Raw genomic sequence first — 18688 nt, forward strand, 5'->3', positions numbered from 1 at the left:
AATGCTTGGTGGGATTAGTTTTTGGCCTAATTCAGGAAAATCTTGGAGGGAAAAACATATTTAAGATTATGTATTTCTTAAAATTGCTTATTAAATCAATTGTTTTAAAATAATTTAAAAGGTAGAAGATGATATCTTCCAACACTTCTGTGAAGAAATTGGCGTGGAAAATATTCGTGAATTTGAGAATAAACATGTTAAACGGCAACAAGAAATTGATCAAAAAAGGTATTTTTATAAAAAGATGTTGGTAAGGAGCTTACATATTTATAAAAATAGTTATTATTTCATAATTTAGAGGAATTATGCCTGATTTTCATTTCATCAAGAAACAGCTAGGCCAGGCACGGTGGCTTACGCTTGTAATCCCAGCACTTTGGGAAGCCAAGGCAGGCGGATCACGAGGTCAGGAGATCGAGACCATACTGGCTAACATGGTGAAACCCCGTCTCTACTAAAAATGCAACAAAAACTAGCCGGGCGTGGTGGCAGGTGCCTGTAGTCCCAGCTACTCTGGAGGCTGAGGCAGGAGAATGGTGTGAACCCAGGAGGCAGAGCTTGCGGTGAGCCAAGATTGCGCCACTGCACTCCAGCCTGGACGACAGAGTGAGACTCCATCTCAAAAAAAAGAAAAGAAAAAAGAAACAGCTAGTAAAAATTTATATTCTTACAAAGAGATCTAACTTTTTTGTTCCATAATTTTTTAAAGAGAGAAAGCATAAATACACAAAATAAGAGAATAGGGGCATAATTACACATATACTTGTTATTAAAAGAATAAGACAATAGGCCAGGTGCGGTGGCTCACGCCTGTAATCCCAGCACTTTGGGAGGCCGAGGCAGGCGGATCACGAGTTCAGGAGATCGAGACCATCCTGGCTAACACGGTGAAACCCCGTCACTACTAAAAATACAAAAAATTAGCTGGGCATGGTGGCAGGCACCTGTAGTCCCAGCTGCTCGGAAGGCTGAGGCAGGAGAATGGCATGACCCAGGAGGTGGAGCTTGCAGTGAGCCGAGATCGTGCCACTGCACTCGAGCCTGGGTGACAGAGCAAGATTCCGTCTCAAAAAAAAAAGAAAAAAAAAAGAATAAGACAATAATTTGCTTGTCTGTAAATATTCATATATGTAGATAATAAGTGGTAATTTTCAAGAAATAATATATTACCAAAAATTATCTCAAACAAGACAGAAAAATCTAAGATGGCCAGTTACAATAGGAAGAGAAAGTAAAAAGGCTTCCTACCCACCCCATTGCCAAATACACCAGGTACAGATAGCTTCATAGGTGAATTATCTCAGCAAACTTTAAAGGCACATGTAACTTCAATGTTTAATATCTAAACAGATGTTCAATATTAAAACTGTTTCAGGCCGGGTGTGGTGGCTCACGCCTGTAATTCCAACACTTTGGGAGGCCGACCGAAGCGGGTGGGTCACGAGGTCAGGAGTTCAAGACCAGCCTGGCCAAGATGGTAAAACCCCATCACTACTAAAAATACAAAAATTAGTCTGGCGTGGTGGTGGCTGCTTGTAATCCCAGATCCTTTGGAGGCTGAGGCAGAGAATTGCTTGAACCCAAGAGGCAGAAATTGCAGTGAGCCGAGATCATGCCAGTGCACTACAGCCTGGGTGACAGAGCGAGACTCGGTCTCAAAAAAAAAAAAAAAAAAAAAACTGTTTCAGAGTGTAGAAGAGGAAAAAATGCATCTTTTTATGAAAGGAACATAATACTGATTCCAAAATTAAAAAAAGTACACATACAATAAGAAACTGTAAATCAATCTCACCTATAAATAACCAAGTAAAACAAGGTTAAATACAAATCAGCAGTACAACAACAAAATAATGTACCATTATCTAGTGGGCTTTATATCAGAACTATAAGGATGGTTCTGTATCAGGAAATCTATTGTTTAATTCACCATATTAAGAAAAAATCATATGATCAACTCCAAGGATGATGAAAAAACACCTGACAAAATTCAGCACTTATTCTTGATTGAATATTCTTAAGATGTGAATAGTTAAGATACCTATGATTTGAAAAAATACATCTCAGAAATCAGCATTGTGGTTTCATGGTTTCACTTCCTAGTAATGTCAGAAATTAGAGATACTCAGTATCACTATTATCTAATATTATTCTAGAGATACTAGTCAATAAAGTTAGACAAGAAAAATAAAGTATACAAATTTGGCAGTGATATCACCAAAATGTCAGAATAGAATCAAGCTGGCTTCACTGCTTCCCAGAGAAAACCAAAAACAAATATACAGTGCTGAGATTGTCACCAGCAATATTCTAGAATCCAAAAACAAGACTGAGACAGTTCCTGAAGCCACAGAGAAGTGAAAAATCTTGCAGACAGTAAGAGAATTGGACTTATATCTGTGGTGCCCTTCTCCCAATGTGTCAGGCACCAAGTGTGCAGAAAAATTTCCCCTGACTCATGGTTACTACCTTGGAAAGAGTGAGATCAAGGTGGACAACCAGCTTCCTCACCATCTTGGGTTCCCTGGCAAGGGGCCTGTCCCTGCCTCAGCCCATAGGAAGTATCACTGAAGGGAGAAAAGTTCCTGAGGACAGACAGACAAAGCAGTGAAGCAGGACTAGCATCCCCAGTCCAGGAAACTCTGATGTGTAACTTGGTCAAAGGAGACACCAAATTAAAGTGGCTGTTCAGCAGCACCACACAGCAGCACCACACAGAGGTAGGTTCCATAGGTCCCCTGGGCACCAGCCTGTAGCCAGCCTTCCTAAACTGTCAGGATATCCCCTTTAGGACCTCCCCCATGCAAGATAGGCGACACTCCAAAGTTTGCTGGAGCTGAAGCAAACCTGAGCTTAAGGTATCACCTGGTGCCAAAAAGCAGGCAGTGAGCCTATCAGAGGGGAAAAAAGAAAAGGTACCCAACAGGTATATTGCAAAGAAATTTCTCAGCAAACATACCAAATAAAAAAACAAAACAAGCCAGACAGAGATAATCCTTTAATGTGAAGAGATAGATGTACATCCACAAAAAACAATAGCAAACGGGGAACCATGACCTCCCAAAACAGACAAAGCAAGGAGCCAGTAACTGAGCCTAGTGAGACTAGTAGGCAAGCTCTCTGATCAAGAACTTAAAATAGAAGTTTTAGGGAAACTTGGTGATCTCCAAAATAACAGAAAAGCAACTCAGAAATTTATCAGAGAAGCTTAACAAAGAGATTGAAATGCTGGAACTGATAAATACATTTGCTGAACTGAAAAATTCCTTAGAGGAAGTCAACAGCAGAATGGATCAAGCAGAGGAAAGAATCAGTAAGCTTGAAGATAGGCTACAGGAAAAGACACAGAAGAGAAAAAAAGAATGAAAGGAATGAAGAATGCCTACAAGATATAGAAAATTATCTCAAGAGCAAATCTAAGAATTATTTGTGGCTGAGTGCAGTGGCTTACGCATGTAATCCCAGCACTTGGTTTCTTGGAGTTTGCCATGTTGGCCAGGCTAGTCTTAAACTCCTGACCTCAGGTGATCCATGCATCTCGGCCTCCCAAAGTGCTGAGATTACAGGTATGAGCCACAACACCCAGCCAGATTTTACTTAATGTATTTTCAAGCCTTGTTATTAGGTGCATATATATTTGGGATCACTGTCTTTTTGATGAATTAATTCATCATCATAAAATGCCCCCTCTTTAACCTTGTCATATTTCTTCTTCTGAGGTAAACTTTGAACTTGTCTAGTTATATGACTTTAAGTAACATTTATATACAGACATTCCCAAAATTTGTACCTCTAGCCTGGACCTCTTATTTAGACTTGCTTTCTAAATAATTCTGCCTATTACAGTGTTTATTGAGGTTCTCACAAAAATCCAACTGGAGGCTGGACACGGTGGCTGACACCTGTAATCCTAACAATTTGGGAGCTCGAGGCAGGCATATCACCTGAGCTCAGGAGTTTGAGACCAGCCTGGGCAACATGGCGAAACATCATCTCTACTAAAAATACAAATATTAGCTGGGCGTGGTGGCATGTGCCTGTAGTCCCAGCTACTCGGGAGGCTGAGGCAAGAGAATTGCTTGAACCTGGGAGGCAGAAGCTGCAGTGAGCCAAGATCGTTCCACCAGATTCCAGCCTAGGTGACAGAGGAAGACTCTGTCTCAAAAAAAAAAAAAAAAAAAAACCCAAAAAACAATCAAAATGGAATTCTAATTGAGATTGCATTGGATTGATAGATTTGTGGAGAATTGATACCTTCAAAATATTGTCATCCCATCTAAAAACATAGAATGTCTCTCCATTTATTCTAATCATCTATATCCTTTATTAGAATTTTGGAGTTTTTTCCCATAGAGATCTATGTTTTCTTATTAATTTCTAGATAATTATAGGGTTTATTTTTTTCTTGTGAATAGTATGTGTTTTTATGATGCTTTTGCTAGTTGGTTTCTACTAGTGTAGAAAAATAATCTCAAATTTTATTTTATCTTTATTAATTCAGGGTCTCACTCTGTCACCTAGGCTGGAGTGCAGTGGCACAATCTTGGCTCACTGCAACCTCTGCCTCCTGGGCTCAAGTGATCTTCCCACCTCAGCCTCCCAAGTAGCTGGGACCACAGGTGTGTGCCAACATGCCCAGCTAATTTTTGTATTTTTTGTAGAGATGGGTTTTGCCATGTTGCCCAGGCTGGTCTTCAATTCCTGGGATCAAGCGATCTGCCCACCTCAGCCTTCCAAAGTGCCCAGGATTACAGGTGTGAGCCACCATGCTCGGCCTAATCTCAAATTTTAGATTGATCTAACATCTAGTAACTTTGCTAAATCCTCTGTTACTTCTAGTAGCTTATTCACTGTGTATTCTAGGTACTGAGTTTTAGATGTCTGTGATATCCAATTAGAGGTATAGAATGGGTAGCTGAATACACAAGTTAGGAGTTCAAAGGAGAGGCCCAGGCTAGAGGTATAAATTTTGGGAATGTCCGTATATAAATGGCACTTAAAGTCATGTAACTACACAAGAGCAACAACGGAATGAATGTGGATAGAAAGGAGAAGAGATCCGGCCGGGCGCGGTGGCTCACGCCTGTAATCCCAGCTCTGGGAGGCTGAGGTGGGCGGATCACGAGGTCAGGCGATCGAGACCATCCTGGCTAACACGGTGAAACCCTGTCTTTACTAAAAATACAAAAAATTAGCCGGGCCTGGTGGCAGGTACCTGTAGTCCTAGCTACTTGGGAGGCTGAGGCAGCAGAATGGTGTGAACCCGGGAAGCGGAGCTTGCAGTGAGCCGAGATCGTGCCACTGCACTCCAGCCCGGATAACAGAGCGAGACTCCATCTCAAAAAAAAAAAAAAAAAGAAAGGAAAAGAGATCCTACAAGATGTTAGCAAGTTGAAGAGATGAGAAACAACCATTAAAAGAGCAGCTAGTTGGGAGAAAGGAAAGCCAGGGTAGTGTGACACCCCAAAGCCAAGTGAAGAAGCGTTCCACTTCTACATCATCTGTATGTCTGCCTCCTGCGGCACAAATAAATTTCTTAACCTCTCCTACAGGCAGTGTGGTCACGGATTAAGAGCAGGGATTCCATTGTCCCCCTGAGTGTGTCATCCCTGGCTCTACCACTAAGTGGGTAGTCTTGGGCAAGTTGCTTAACTCTCTGTTCCTTGGTCTTCTCATCTGTTAAATAAAGATGATAATATTACTGACCTAGTAGAGTTTTACAACTTGTAAGTTAATTCATGTAAAAACTTTTATAAGTGTCGGGTATATAGTAACCTCTCATTAAATAGTTTTTAATGTTTTAATTGTTATAGTTGTTTTTGTATTAGCAGCATCTAGCACAATAGCTGTTAGTACTTAAAAATGTTTCTTGAACAAATGATTCTGTTAGCAGGGTGTGTGGAGGGGGCAGGGTGAGTATGGAAAGGATGAGCTACAGTTGACAATGGAATTCTTTATGAGGAGTTTATGAAGCTGGCAAAGTAGGAATGAAAGTTCCCAAGTTTGGTGTTTATATAAGAATAGTTATTTGGGCCAGGCGTGGTGGCTTACGCCTGTAATTCCAGCACTTTGGGAGGCAGAGGCAGGTGGATCACTTGAGGTCAGGAGTTTGAGACCAGCCTGGCCAACATGGCGAAACCCTGTCTCTATTAAAAATACAAAAATTAGTCGGGCATGGTAGCACACACCTGTAATCCCAGCTACTAGGAAAGCTGAGGCAGGAGAATTGTTTGAACCCAGCGGGCGGAGGTTGCAGTGAGCTGAGATAACATCACTGCATTCCAGCCTCAGCAACAGAGCGAAACTCCATCTCAGAAAAAAAAAAATAGTTATTTGAAAAGACTAAATAAGAATAAACACATAAAGAAAAAGAGGGGAGGAAATCTGTAGATTATAAAAGATTTAAGCAACACATCATCCATATGCAATGTGTGGATACTGATTCAAACAATCAATTTTTCTTTTTTTTTTAAAGAATTTTTTTTGTTTTTGCTTTTGTTTTTTTGAGATGGAGTCTCACTTTGTCACCCAGGCTGGAGTGCAGTGGTGTGATCTCAACTCACTGCAACCTCTGCCTCCCGGGTTCAAGCAGTTCTTGCCACCTCAGCTTACTGAGTAGCTGGGACTACAGGTATGCGCCACCAAGCCTGGCTAATTGTTGTATTTTTAGTACAGGTGGGGTTTCACCATGTTGGCCAGGCTGATCTCGAACTCCTGACCTCAAGTGATCTGCCACCTTGGCCTCCCAAAGTGCTGGGATTACGGGCATGAGCCACTGCACCCAGACTAAAAGAAAATTTTTAAAAAGGAAATTTGGCAATGACAGCAATTTGATATTAATGAATTGTATTTTAGCCATAATACTTTATGGCTATGAGTTAAAAGTCATTTCACTTCTAGAGATACATACAAAAATACTTACAGGTGAAATTACATCACGTCTAGAACTTGCTTCAAATAAGCCAGTGGTGAGAGGGGCAATTAGTGGAGTTATAGATGAAACAAGAATGACCATGAATTGATAATTATTAAGTTGGGTGACAGCTACTTGGGGGTTCATTATAGTATTCCTTTTACTTTTATATTTGTTTGAAATTTCCCATAAGAAAAAGTTAAGAAGGAATCAAAGTTTTCTGTTTACACTTGTAATGCTTGACTTTATTATACTAGATTAGAATTTGAAAAACAAAAAACTCGGCTTAATGTTCAACTTGAGTATAGTCGCAATCACCTTAAGAAGAAACTGAATAAGATCAACACATTAAAAGAAACTATCCAGAAAGGTAGTGAAGATATTGATCACCTAAAGAAGGTAATTAATAATGGGTAGCTGAAGTGCCTCTTCATTGAAATTATGACTTCCTTCATGTAGTAAACCTTTTGTGAGCTCCTGAAGGGTCCTGTTAGTGAAGGGGTTGGGGACAGATTTAAGAAATACTTAAAGTAAAATCAGCAGAGCTTTATGAATTACTGGATGTCAACATGGGAGGAAGGGCAAGGGGGTGTCACAGATGACTCCTTAGTTCTAACTTGGGTGATTGGTGAATGGGAGCAGCAGGTTAAGGAGAGAAAATTCTGGACCTGTGGAGCTTGAGTTGCCTATGTAATGTCTAGATGGCAATTTCCAGCAGGCTGCTAAAGAGTAGATAGTGGGAGAAGTCCAGGCTGAAGATACAGATTTGGGAGTTGCTGGTTTATGGGAGTAAACTGAAACTCCCCTAGCAGGGAGGTAGGCAGTGAAGAGCAGTGGAGCAGCGATGGGATCTGGAAGGTGGTCACTTAGCTTATGAGGAGAGCCAGAAGAGGTGGTATCACAGAAGCCCCAGAGTTTCAGGAAGGAGGAAATGATCAAGGCTGTCAAAAACATAAAAGTCTGGAAAATGTTTAATTGCCAGTTAGAGATCATGATAGCAAAAACACTCTCACTGGAGAATGGGAACAGAAGTCAGTGAGCTGAGGAATGAATCCAAAATAAGGACAAAAAACAAAAACAAAATGAAGGATAAAGGCAGGTAATGATCACCAGTTTCTAAAAAGTATAGAATGTGAGTCACAGTCCATGATGGAGGGTCAAGTAGCACATAGGGTGAGAAGGTTCATTTTGGGATAACTGGTTTGGTGTTATTGATAAGAACATAGAAGTACCTTATTAATATAAAAGATAGTAAATCTACAATGCAGATCCTCTCTGTTCAGGCTGAAGAAAACTGTCTGCAGACAGTGAATGAACTCATGGCAAAGCAGCAGCAACTTAAGGACATACGTGTCACTCAGAACTCCAATGCCGAGAAAGTTCAAAATCAAATTGAAGAAGAACGGAAGAAGTTTCTGGCTGTTGATAGGTAATTAAGACTTCATCAGTTTGAAAGACCTAGTCAGAGTTTTAAAGATGGACACCAACTATCTGAAATGTACGAAATGAGTTGCATTTGAATATGTGCCCTTTTGTTGCTCTTGGTCTCACATCACACCTTTCAAACATTCTAATTTTTTTCAAATATTCTCAACCAGGAGAAGTGGTTGGTTGTTTAGAGCAAATAGTGTTTTGTTTTTTCTTCAGACGGAGTCTCCCTTTGTTGCCCAGGCTAGACAGTGGCATGATCTCAGCTTACTGCAACCTTTGCTTCCCGGGTTCAAATGGTTCTCCTGCCTTAGTCTCCCAAGTAGCTGGGACTACAGGAGCACACCACCATGCCCAGCTAGTGTGTGTGTGTGTGTGTGTCTCTTTTAGTAGAGACAGGGTTTTACCATGTTGGCCAGGCTGGTCTCGAACTCCTGACCTTAAGTGATCTGCTCGCCTCAGCCTCCCAAAGTGCTGGGATTACAGGCGTGAGCCACTGCTCCTGGCCTAGAGCAAATAGTTCTTTTTGTTAGATGAAAACATGAACCTGTATAGAGTCCCTTACCCTAATTCTACCTTGACATTGGTGTCTTCCTGTTGTACAGAGAGTCCCTCTAGTCTGTGCAAGATAGCATAGAGGGTAAGGAGATAGAATTTGGAGCCACAATTTCTGGTTTCATATCCCAGCTCTGCTGTTTACATATGATACCTTAATTTCCTCATCAGTAATGGAGATAGTAATAGTGCCTACCTCACAGAATCGTTGTAAGTATTACATATGTTAATATTCATATGCACTTAGAGTGCCATTGCACTCCAGCCTGGGCAACAAGAGTGAAACTGTCTCAAAAAAAAAAAAAAAAAGTACCTGGCACAAGATTAGCTTGTGTGTTTGCCATGATGATGGCAACGACAATTTGAATTGACTGGCCTGTACCAGAATGACACCTGCTTTCCTGTCATGCATCATGATTTACATAACCATGAGTGATTAGACAAAATTAATTCTCTGTTTTGCTCAGCCTTTTGGCATTTCACAGTTTTTCTCACTTTTCGAAGACCTTCAGTGTTTCAAGATACAGCCAGGAAGTTCTTTGTCTAAGATTTTGGAGTGGAATTAAAGTCCGTTTACTCTTGCTTTTTTAAAACTCTTGTATTTTGTGTAAATAGAACACATTGTTCCATTTTTTTTTTTTTTTTTTAAGAGATGAGGTCTCATTATATTGGTCTCAAACTTCTGGGCTTAAATGATCCTCTTCCCTTGGCCTTCCAAAGTGCTGGATTACAGGCGTGAGCCACCACACTCAGCCCAAACAGAATACTTTCTTTTTCCCTTCATATTCTTGAAAAACACATAGTTCTTACTTTCTTCTTTCTTTTTTTTTTTTTTTTTCCATTTTCTTTTGGTCCTCATTCCAGGTTCTTTTAAAAATCTCACATCATTTCGATTAGTAAAACCCAAGCCCTCATTTTCAGATAGAAGGCATTAACTACATTAGTGGTGGTGGTAGCAAGGAAACCAGATTATTGTATGTGACTTACCTGGCAAGGGATTTCTTTTGCTAAGAGACGATTTAACTTGGTTTGAGGTCTAAAATGTAGAGCTTATATTTGAGTGAGAATTGCAGCTTGAAAAACTATACAGATTTAAAAATAAAGTAACTAGGAAAGCACTGTTTTTGGTAACCTTGATTAAATCAGTAACATTTATTAGTGGAAAATGCTCCCTTAGATTAACTGAGTATATTCATGACTTTTCTCAGGAGTGTTAACAATTAAATTACAAGCATCAGTGAGAGGATTCTAGAACTTACAGCACTCACAGGAATAAATAATCTTTTTTTCATATAAGTTTATAGCATACATTTTTCTTCCTTGGTGCAGTGTTACATAATGAGTAAAATTACTTTTTCATATCTGTGTAATTACAGGGAAGTGGGGAAGTTGCAAAAAGAAGTTGTAATTATTCAAACTTCTCTGGAACAGAAACGATTAGAGAAGCATAACTTGCTGCTTAATTGCAAAGTACAAGACATTGAGATAATCCTTTTGTTGGGGTCACTGGATGACATCATTGAAGTGGAGGTATTCTAGCAAATGACTGTAAAATATGTGCCGTTGTGTGGAACTTAATGCATTGCCCTTTGCTTATTCTTTCTCTTGTTCTGTAGCCCCTTTAGGGGTGGTGAAGACATCTCCTAGGAGGGAAAAAGCGCAAAATGACTGTCATCTCAGAGGACTAGGGCCACGGGATGAACCCATGTTTCTTACCTACATATTAGATACCCAAGAGAAATCGGTGAATTAAAGTTGTTGGAGTTAAGAATGTTTTTGCACAATGAGCCACAGGCAGTATGCAGATCATCTGCCGCATGGGCGGCTCCCTGCACTCTCATAACATTTTACATCATGTGTGGGGGTGGTTCTTGCTCTGCACCTTCTCCAACAATTGTATTGAGGTCCTTCTCAGAAGAAACGTGCCCTACTGAGTATCTCCGGGTGGTGAGGGAACAGGAGGAGGCAAGAATGGACACCAAAGAAATCACAGGATAAAACCAAGGCTCACTAACATTTCCCTGTTGGCCTTTTTTCTTTCTTTTTCACCACATTTGGATTATACAAGACACTTTAGATTGACTGGAAGTACAATCATTCCTTGATATCCACAGGGATGGTTCCAGGATCCCCCATGTATATCAAAATCCGAGGATGCTGAAGTCTCTTATCTAAAATGGCATAGTTTTGGTATATGACCGATGCGCATCCTCCCATATATATGCATGCCTCATTTTATTGTACTTCACAGATATTGCAGGGGTTTTCCGTTTTTGTTTTTGTTTTACAGATTGAAGGTTTGTGGTAAGCCCATGCTGAGAAAGTCTGTTGGTACCATTTTTCCAACAGCATGTGCTCACTTTTCTGTGTCTCTGTGTCACATTTTGATAATTCTCGAAATCTTTCAAACTTTTTTATTATTATATATCTGTTAAGGTGATCTGTATAAGTGATCTTTGATGTTACTATTGTAATTGTTTTTGGAGTGCCATGAATCACTCCTATATAAGACAACAAACTTAATCAACAAATGTATGTGTTCATGTATTTTTCAGATGGGAACTGAAGCAGAAAGTACCCAGGCAACAATTGATATCTATGAAAAAGAAGAAGCCTTTGAAATAGACTACAGCTCTCTAAACGAGGATTTGAAGGTAATGGAAAGCTTTCTGTTGTTTATCACTCACAGTAATATGGAATATTTAAATCTTACAGAATCATTTTTGGATGATAGAATTAAGTTTGTGGTTTTTTTTTTAAAGATTTCCTAATGATTTTGGAAGAAATATACAAAAGAAAAACACTGTAATCATGAAACTTCTGACACAAATTGTGGGTCTCTCCCACACCATGCAATTCTCTAATTCTTTGAATACCAAGTGGGTGTTCTACAATTCAGTTCAATTCTGACACTGTCTACCTGGAGTTAGCATCAGATCCCACAAGGTAATGGCTCAGTCCCACAAGACTGGCCACTCTTCAGATGCCAATCACAAGTCCAGGCCTCCCAGACTCATAGCCAGTTGGCTATAAATCAGGAGTTTTCACAACTCCTTCCACAGATTTGATAATATGCTAGAATGGCTCATAGAACTCAGGGGAATACTTTATTTACATTAACCAGTTCATTTTTAAAGGCTACAACTCATGGAACAGCCAAATGGATGAGATGCATAGGACTAGGTATGAGAAAGGGTCCATGCCCTCTCTCACACCTTCTCCGGGCATGTCACCCTCCCAGCATCTCTTGTGTGGTCACCAACCTGGAAGCTCTTCACAACCCACTGTTCAGGGATTCTTATGGGAGCTTCATTACATACATGATTGATAAATCATGGGCAATTGGTGATCCAGAATCAATCTTCAGCCTTTCTCCCCAACCTCCTTAGAGAAGAGGGACTGAAGGTTCCAGCCCTCCAATCACCTGGTTGGTTCCTCTTGGAATAGTCCCCATCTTCCAACAGTCAGCTCATTAGGTATGACTGAAAGGGGCTTATCATGAATAATAAAAGATGCCCCTCTCACTCCTACCATTCAGGAAATTGCAAAGGTTTTAGGTATGCTGTGCCTAGAACTGGGATGAAAACCAAATATATATTTATTGTATCATGTTATCACAAAATAGCAGTAAATATATTGGTTACTATAAAAAAATGTTTATGTCAGCATTTCTGACTGTGTTGTGTAGAACACTGGTATCATGAAATGTCTAGCCAAAGAAGAAAAGTGTCTGTGGTTACTTTTTGAGAAAGTCTTTTCCCTTCTTGGGAAGGGAAGAGATTCACAATGGATATTAAACTTTTCAAGAAGTCCTTCAATAAACAAAAGTAACCAACTACTTACTCCAGCATCCCAAATTTGCTCTGCTGGCATCCCACTGCAGTACCCTTAGTAGACACAGGCCTCTCTCAGGATTGTAGGTGATGGTGTGGCACACCCTTCACAGCTGCAGAACACACACCTGGAATCCAGCTTTAATTTAACTTAATTTAGTGCCTTTAATTGAGCAGCTCTGGCTCTGTTTCCCAGTCATCCCTGTAGCCATACATTTCTTTGGGTGTTAGCTTCATTCTGAAGCTGCTTTTCTCCTGAATGCAACATGAGTGCAGCTATTCTTGGCTTTCCAGCCACACAGCTACAACCTTCAGAGATGAAAGAAGCTGTCTTTTATAGTGGTGCTAGTGAAAGGAAAATGAAAACTTGGACCCCAATTCACTATACCAAGAAGAAGAAATTAGGCTGAAAGCTGAGTCATGCAAAAAACTGCCTTTCCTTTTGTTCCTAAGCAGAGAGCTACATATAAAAAATTAAGTATCAGGCCAGGCGTGGTGGCTTACGCCTGTAATCCCAGCACTTTGGGAGGCTGACGTGGGCAGATCACCTGAGGTCAGGAGTGTGAGACCAGCCTGGCCAACATGACGAAACCCTGTCTCCACTAAAAACACACAAAAAATTAGCCGGGCGCAGTGACACGTGCCTGTAATCCCAGCTACTCAGGAGGCTGAGGCAGGAGAACTGCTTGAGCCTGGGATGTGGAGGTTGCAGTGAGCCAAGATTGTGCCATTGCACTCCAGCCAGGGTGACAGAGAGAGATTCTGTCTCAAAAAAAAAAAAAAAAAAAAAAAAAAAATTAAGTATCTCCCCAGGTAGCAACTCCATAGGGAGATATTTATGGTTTCTCATCTTATGGTAAAGTGCTGATTTACTGAGCATGAGATGAACACATAATTGACTGTTTCCTGCCTACTCCTTTCTCTTGTGATATATGGATTCAATGATGTGACCATATACTTCCTCTTGCTCCTGCCTGCTTTTCCCCTTTAAATATCAAAGCCCTCAAAATCATCTTTGGAGAAAGGCACAGACTTCTCTCTGGGGCAAGTCCTTAACCTTGGTAAAATAAACTAAATTGATTGAGACCTGTCTCAGATACTCTTTGGTTTACATGCTGTTCTAAAATTGAAGAAAGGTTTTACCTACAAAGCCCCAGCAATTGTCCCCTCATCACAGTTGCCTGAATGGGGTCACATATTCATTGCTGAACCAGTCACTGTAGAGGGAGGAGGATGGCGGACTTTACCTTAGACCAAGCAGGCCCTGCCTCTAAGTCTAAGTACATGGGGTCCAGGAGGGAGAAGTGGATCTACCTGGTCAAAAGCATGTGCTGCATTAAAAAAAAATGGAGGCCGGGCGCGGTGGCTCACGCTTGTAATCCCAGCACTTTGGGAGGCCGAGGCGGGCGGATCACGAGGTCAGGAGATCGAGACCACGGTGAAACCCCGTCTCTACTAAAAATACAAAAAAATTAGCCGGGCGTGGTGGCGGGTGCCTGTAGTCCCAGCTACTCGGAGAGGCTGAGGCAGGAGAATGGCGTGAACCCAGGAGGCGGAGCTTGCAGTGAGCCGAGATTGCGCCACTGCACTCCAGCCTGGGCGACAGAGCAAGACTCCGTCTCAAAATAAATAAATAAATAAATAAATAAATAAATAAATAAAAATAAAAATAAATGGAGAACAGATGCTGAGTAGCAATATCCACCACATCTTTTCAGTTCATATGCTGTTAATATATTTTGTTAGACTTTTTTTTGTTTTGTTTTTGAGACGGAGTCTTGCTCTGTTGCCCAGGCTGGAGTGCAATGGCACAATCTCGGCTCACTGCAACCTCTGCCTCCCGGGTTCAAGCGATTCTCCTGCCTCGGCCTCCCGAGTAGCTGGGACTACAGGCGTCCGCCACCATGCCCGGCTAATTTTTGTATTTTTAGTAGAGATGGGGTTTCACCATGTTGGTCAGGCTGGTCTTGAACTCTTGACCTCAGGTGATCCATACGTTTTGGCCTTCCAAAGTGCTGGGATTACAGGCATGAGCCACCACACACGGCCTACTTTTTGTACTCTGATTGTATTTGTGGCAAAAAAAATCTTCTGGAAGGGCGTGGCCACTTTTTCTCTTCTATTCATCACTTGTGTCAGGTTTAAGTGTTAACCTGTCTAGCTGGATTGGATCCCCTCTCCCTGCCCCGTAGTACCTATGCTTGCCCTATTAGAAGTCTTTCCACCTCGCTGTAAAAGCTGGTTTAAATCCCAGCTACTCAGGAGACTGAAATGGGAGGATTGCTTGAGGTCAGGAGCTCGAGACCAGCCTGAGCAACAGAGTGAGACCTGTCTCTTACAAAAAATTTTTAATCCAGTTTATATGTCTGACTTCCCTGTGAGTCTTTAAAGGCAAAGACTGAATAGCTTCCATCATTGAATCCTCAGTGTAATACATAGTAGATTATGAATATTTTTAAATAAATGAAGGTGAAGTATAAATTGTTGCTTTTTAGCCAGATTAAAAATTGAGCTGAAATGTATTCAAAGAAAAGAGCACTGCCGACTCAGGAAGCTACAAATATTGCAGCAGGACTGCACCTCTAGGCTCAGAGAGGGCTTTGGGGAGAGAAGGAGTGGATGCACAGGGACCTGGGGGGTCCAGATGGTGAAGGGCCCCACACACGCACCCTGCCTTGCTGGATGTAAAAGACATGCTATGCCAGTCAGTGTTGTTCTTTGCCCATAATAGGCTCTACAGTCTGATCAAGAAATCGAGGCCCACCTTAGGCTCTTATTGCAGCAAGTAGCATCCCAGGAAGATATCTTACTGAAAACAGCAGCCCCAAACCTACGAGCAGTGGAGAACTTAAAGACTGTCAGAGACAAGTTTCAAGAATCCACAGATGGTAAAATTGAGTGGAGTCACTAACAAGATTATATTCATGGGTGTTTTGATTTCTATAATATTTGCCAACAATCTCCCCTCTGTTGTCCCTTTTTATTATAGATTTTTTCCTCTGTGGTCTTATATTAATGTGTGCTTTTAATACTGAATCATTAATTGTTTCCTTTTTGAAGTGTTTTGCTTTAATTTAAAACCAGGTTTATTGGTGATTTTAAAACACATGTATTTTTTTCATACCAACAAAATTGACATAGTAAATACTCTTATCAGGCTGGGCGCGGTGGCTCACGCCTGTAATCCCAGCACTTTGGGAGGCTGAGGTGGGCGGATCACCTGAGGTCAGGAGTTCAAGACCAGCCTGGTCAACATGGTAAAACCCCACGTCTACTAAAAATACAAAAATTAGCTGGGTGTGGTGGCACACACATGTAGTCCCAGCTACTCGGGGGGCTGAGGCAGAAGAATCGCTTGAACCTGTGAGGTGGAGGTTGCAGTGAGCCGAGATCACGCCACTGAGCTCCAGCCTGAGCAACAGAGCAAGACTCCATCTCTAAATAAATAAATACAAATGTACATACATACATACATACATACCCTATCAGAACTTGTCAATATTATTTAGCAATTAGCCCTACTAGAAAAGAGGCTCATGAATTCTAAGAGCTATTCTCTTGGAATTAATAATAGTTTAGGTATTTTGAAGGTAACTTTACTCAAGAGATCCAAACTCAAAACCAATTTTAAAAATATTTTATGCTTTACAGTTTAAGTAAAAGAACCTCCTCAGTGGTCTCTAAAATAAAGAACATTGATTCTCTCTTAGCTTTTGAGGCCAGCAGAAAGGAAGCCAGAATGTGTAGGCAAGAGTTCGAACAAGTGAAAAAAAGGAGATACGATCTTTTCACCCAGTGTTTTGAGCATGTCTCAATCTCAATTGATCAAATCTACAAGAAGCTCTGCAGAAACAACAGCGCCCAAGTATGTATCTTTCATCCTCAAATACTAGTGAGAATTCTGTGTTACTGGTGGGTTTTTTTTTTTTTTTTGGTGAGAAATAACCGCTGCCACGTTATTTGAGCAACTCACTCATGGGGCAAAGTCAGTTCATGAAGAGTGGTTATCTAATGACCTGTGTTGTAGATCCTATTCACTTCACACTGTTCAGTGTGGACAAGTCAAAACCTGTCTGGGTCTGTTTCTTCATCTGAAAAATAAATGGACTAAATCATTTGGTTTCCAAATTCTCTTTTAGTTCCAAAATTCTGTAGTCTGGTATTAATTTGATTTTATAGAACTGTTGGTTTCTGTGGTAAATGTGGAATAATAGAGGATCCTGGGAGGATGGTTCATCTGTGGAGTTGACCAGAGTAACAAAAGAGAGGAAAATAACTAAAGGCAGGGTTCAAATTCAGATATGACCCTTTTAATGATAACCACTCCCATTCCATTATCAGTATCCATAGCAAATACTTGTGGAATTGAATGTGACATGAAGATGTAGGTCGGGACTTATGTACCTGCTCTGCTTTTGTTTTATCATTTTCTTTAATGACTAAAAGGTGATCCTGGATCAGATATTTAGAACTTCAACTGAAAATAACTTATTTTCAGTAAAGTAAGACTAAAACCCATTAACTCTTTTTTTTTTCTTTCTTTTTTTTTTTTTTTTTGAGACAGAGTCTCCCTCTGTTGCCCAGGCTGGAATGCAGTGGTGCGATCTCGGCTCACTGAAACCTCCGCCTCCCGGGTTCAAGTGTCTCAGCTTCCCAAGTAGCTGGGATTACAGGTGCATACCAACAAGCCTGGCTAATTTTTGTATTTTTTGTAGAGACAGGGTTTCACCATGTTGGCCAGACTGGTCTCAAACTCCTGACCTCAAGTGATCTGCCTGCCTCGGCCTCCCAAAGTGCTGGGATTACAGGCATGAGTCACCATGCCTAACTCTTTGAGAACAAGATTCATCTCTGTTTATCTACAGTACCTGGCCCATAATAGGTATTCAGTACATGTTTGATGAACGTATCAGTGAGTGAACTGCATGAAGACTGTGTAAGAGTGTGGCATGTGCCTCTGAGGTTTGACTGGCAGTCTGGTGGAAAGGGCTGATCCCTGGGTATGTTAGTGTTTTCCCTCTACTGCCTACCCAGACAACCCTGTTGTCTGTGATTACATGTAGAACTAAATACATTATTTATAGGCATTGGTAGTTTTTCATCAAAATTGAAGAAAAGCTAACCAATAGAATATTTTGCTGTTAAACTCCAAGTTGAACTTTATCAGTTGGTTTTCTGATATTGCTAAATAAATAACATGTGTTTCAGGCATTTCTTAGCCCAGAGAACCCTGAAGAACCTTACTTGGAGGGAATTAGCTATAACTGTGTGGCCCCAGGCAAACGGTTTATGCCAATGGACAATTTGTCAGGGGGAGAAAAGTGTGTGGCAGCCTTGGCTCTCCTGTTTGCCGTGCACAGGTAAGGTCACAAAAGCTATTCAGTTTTCATATCAGGGCAGAAGCCAAGGGGACCTTCCTACAGAAGATATATGAACTACTGTCTTTATTAATATTTAGCAAATGGGATACAAAACTATCTTCTTCAGCCAGACAATTCAGATTATGTTTTAGGCCTACAACAATTTAGACTTTACACAGCAAATCTAAGACATAATTCTTAGATTTTTAGTGGGTTTTTTTTTTTTTTTTTGGAGACAGAGTCTCACTATGTCGCCTAGGCTAGGCTCAAACTCCCAGGTCAAGTGATCCTTCTGCCTCAGTCCCCTGAGTAGCCAGGACCACAGGCACGTGCTACCATGCCCAGCTAGTTAGTGACAGATTTTTATTCAATTTCTGTTATTATCAATATCTACTACTATTCTATGTTAGAAAAGAAAAAATATTTGGAATGGCCAGAGGTGACATCAGGATTGACAAAAATCCCAATTCGTGTATTATTTTCTTAGTCAGTAGTCAGAGATCTGCTACTTAGTAAAGAATGTTGAAGTATTTCTTCTTTTTTTTTTTTTTTTTTTTTTTTTTTTGAGACAGAGTCTCGCTCTGTCGCCCAGGCTGGAGTGC

The 18688-nt window shown here is 40.8% G+C and overlaps 1 protein-coding gene across 4 annotated transcripts in view; it reads left to right on the forward strand.

Moving 5' to 3' along the window:
• SMC1B (structural maintenance of chromosomes 1B) overlaps window positions 1–18688 on the forward strand; it is a 67998-nt gene that overhangs the window by 41054 nt on the left and 8256 nt on the right. For 3 of the 4 annotated variants that reach the window (XM_055254116.2, XM_055254118.1, XM_063622893.1), the window contains 8 exons: window positions 122–228; window positions 7168–7309; window positions 8194–8339; window positions 10270–10423; window positions 11449–11547; window positions 15458–15614; window positions 16437–16591; window positions 17935–18086. In XM_055254116.2, the coding sequence (XP_055110091.1) occupies window positions 122–228; window positions 7168–7309; window positions 8194–8339; window positions 10270–10423; window positions 11449–11547; window positions 15458–15614; window positions 16437–16591; window positions 17935–18086 (1112 nt within the window). The remainder of the gene's footprint in view (window positions 1–121; window positions 229–7167; window positions 7310–8193; window positions 8340–10269; window positions 10424–11448; window positions 11548–15457; window positions 15615–16436; window positions 16592–17934; window positions 18087–18688) is intronic. The other variant, XM_055254119.1, reaches the window with a different exon arrangement.

This window comes from Symphalangus syndactylus, chromosome 18, assembly GCF_028878055.3.
Source record: "Symphalangus syndactylus isolate Jambi chromosome 18, NHGRI_mSymSyn1-v2.1_pri, whole genome shotgun sequence".
In the NCBI taxonomy this organism is placed as follows: domain Eukaryota; kingdom Metazoa; phylum Chordata; class Mammalia; order Primates; family Hylobatidae; genus Symphalangus; species Symphalangus syndactylus.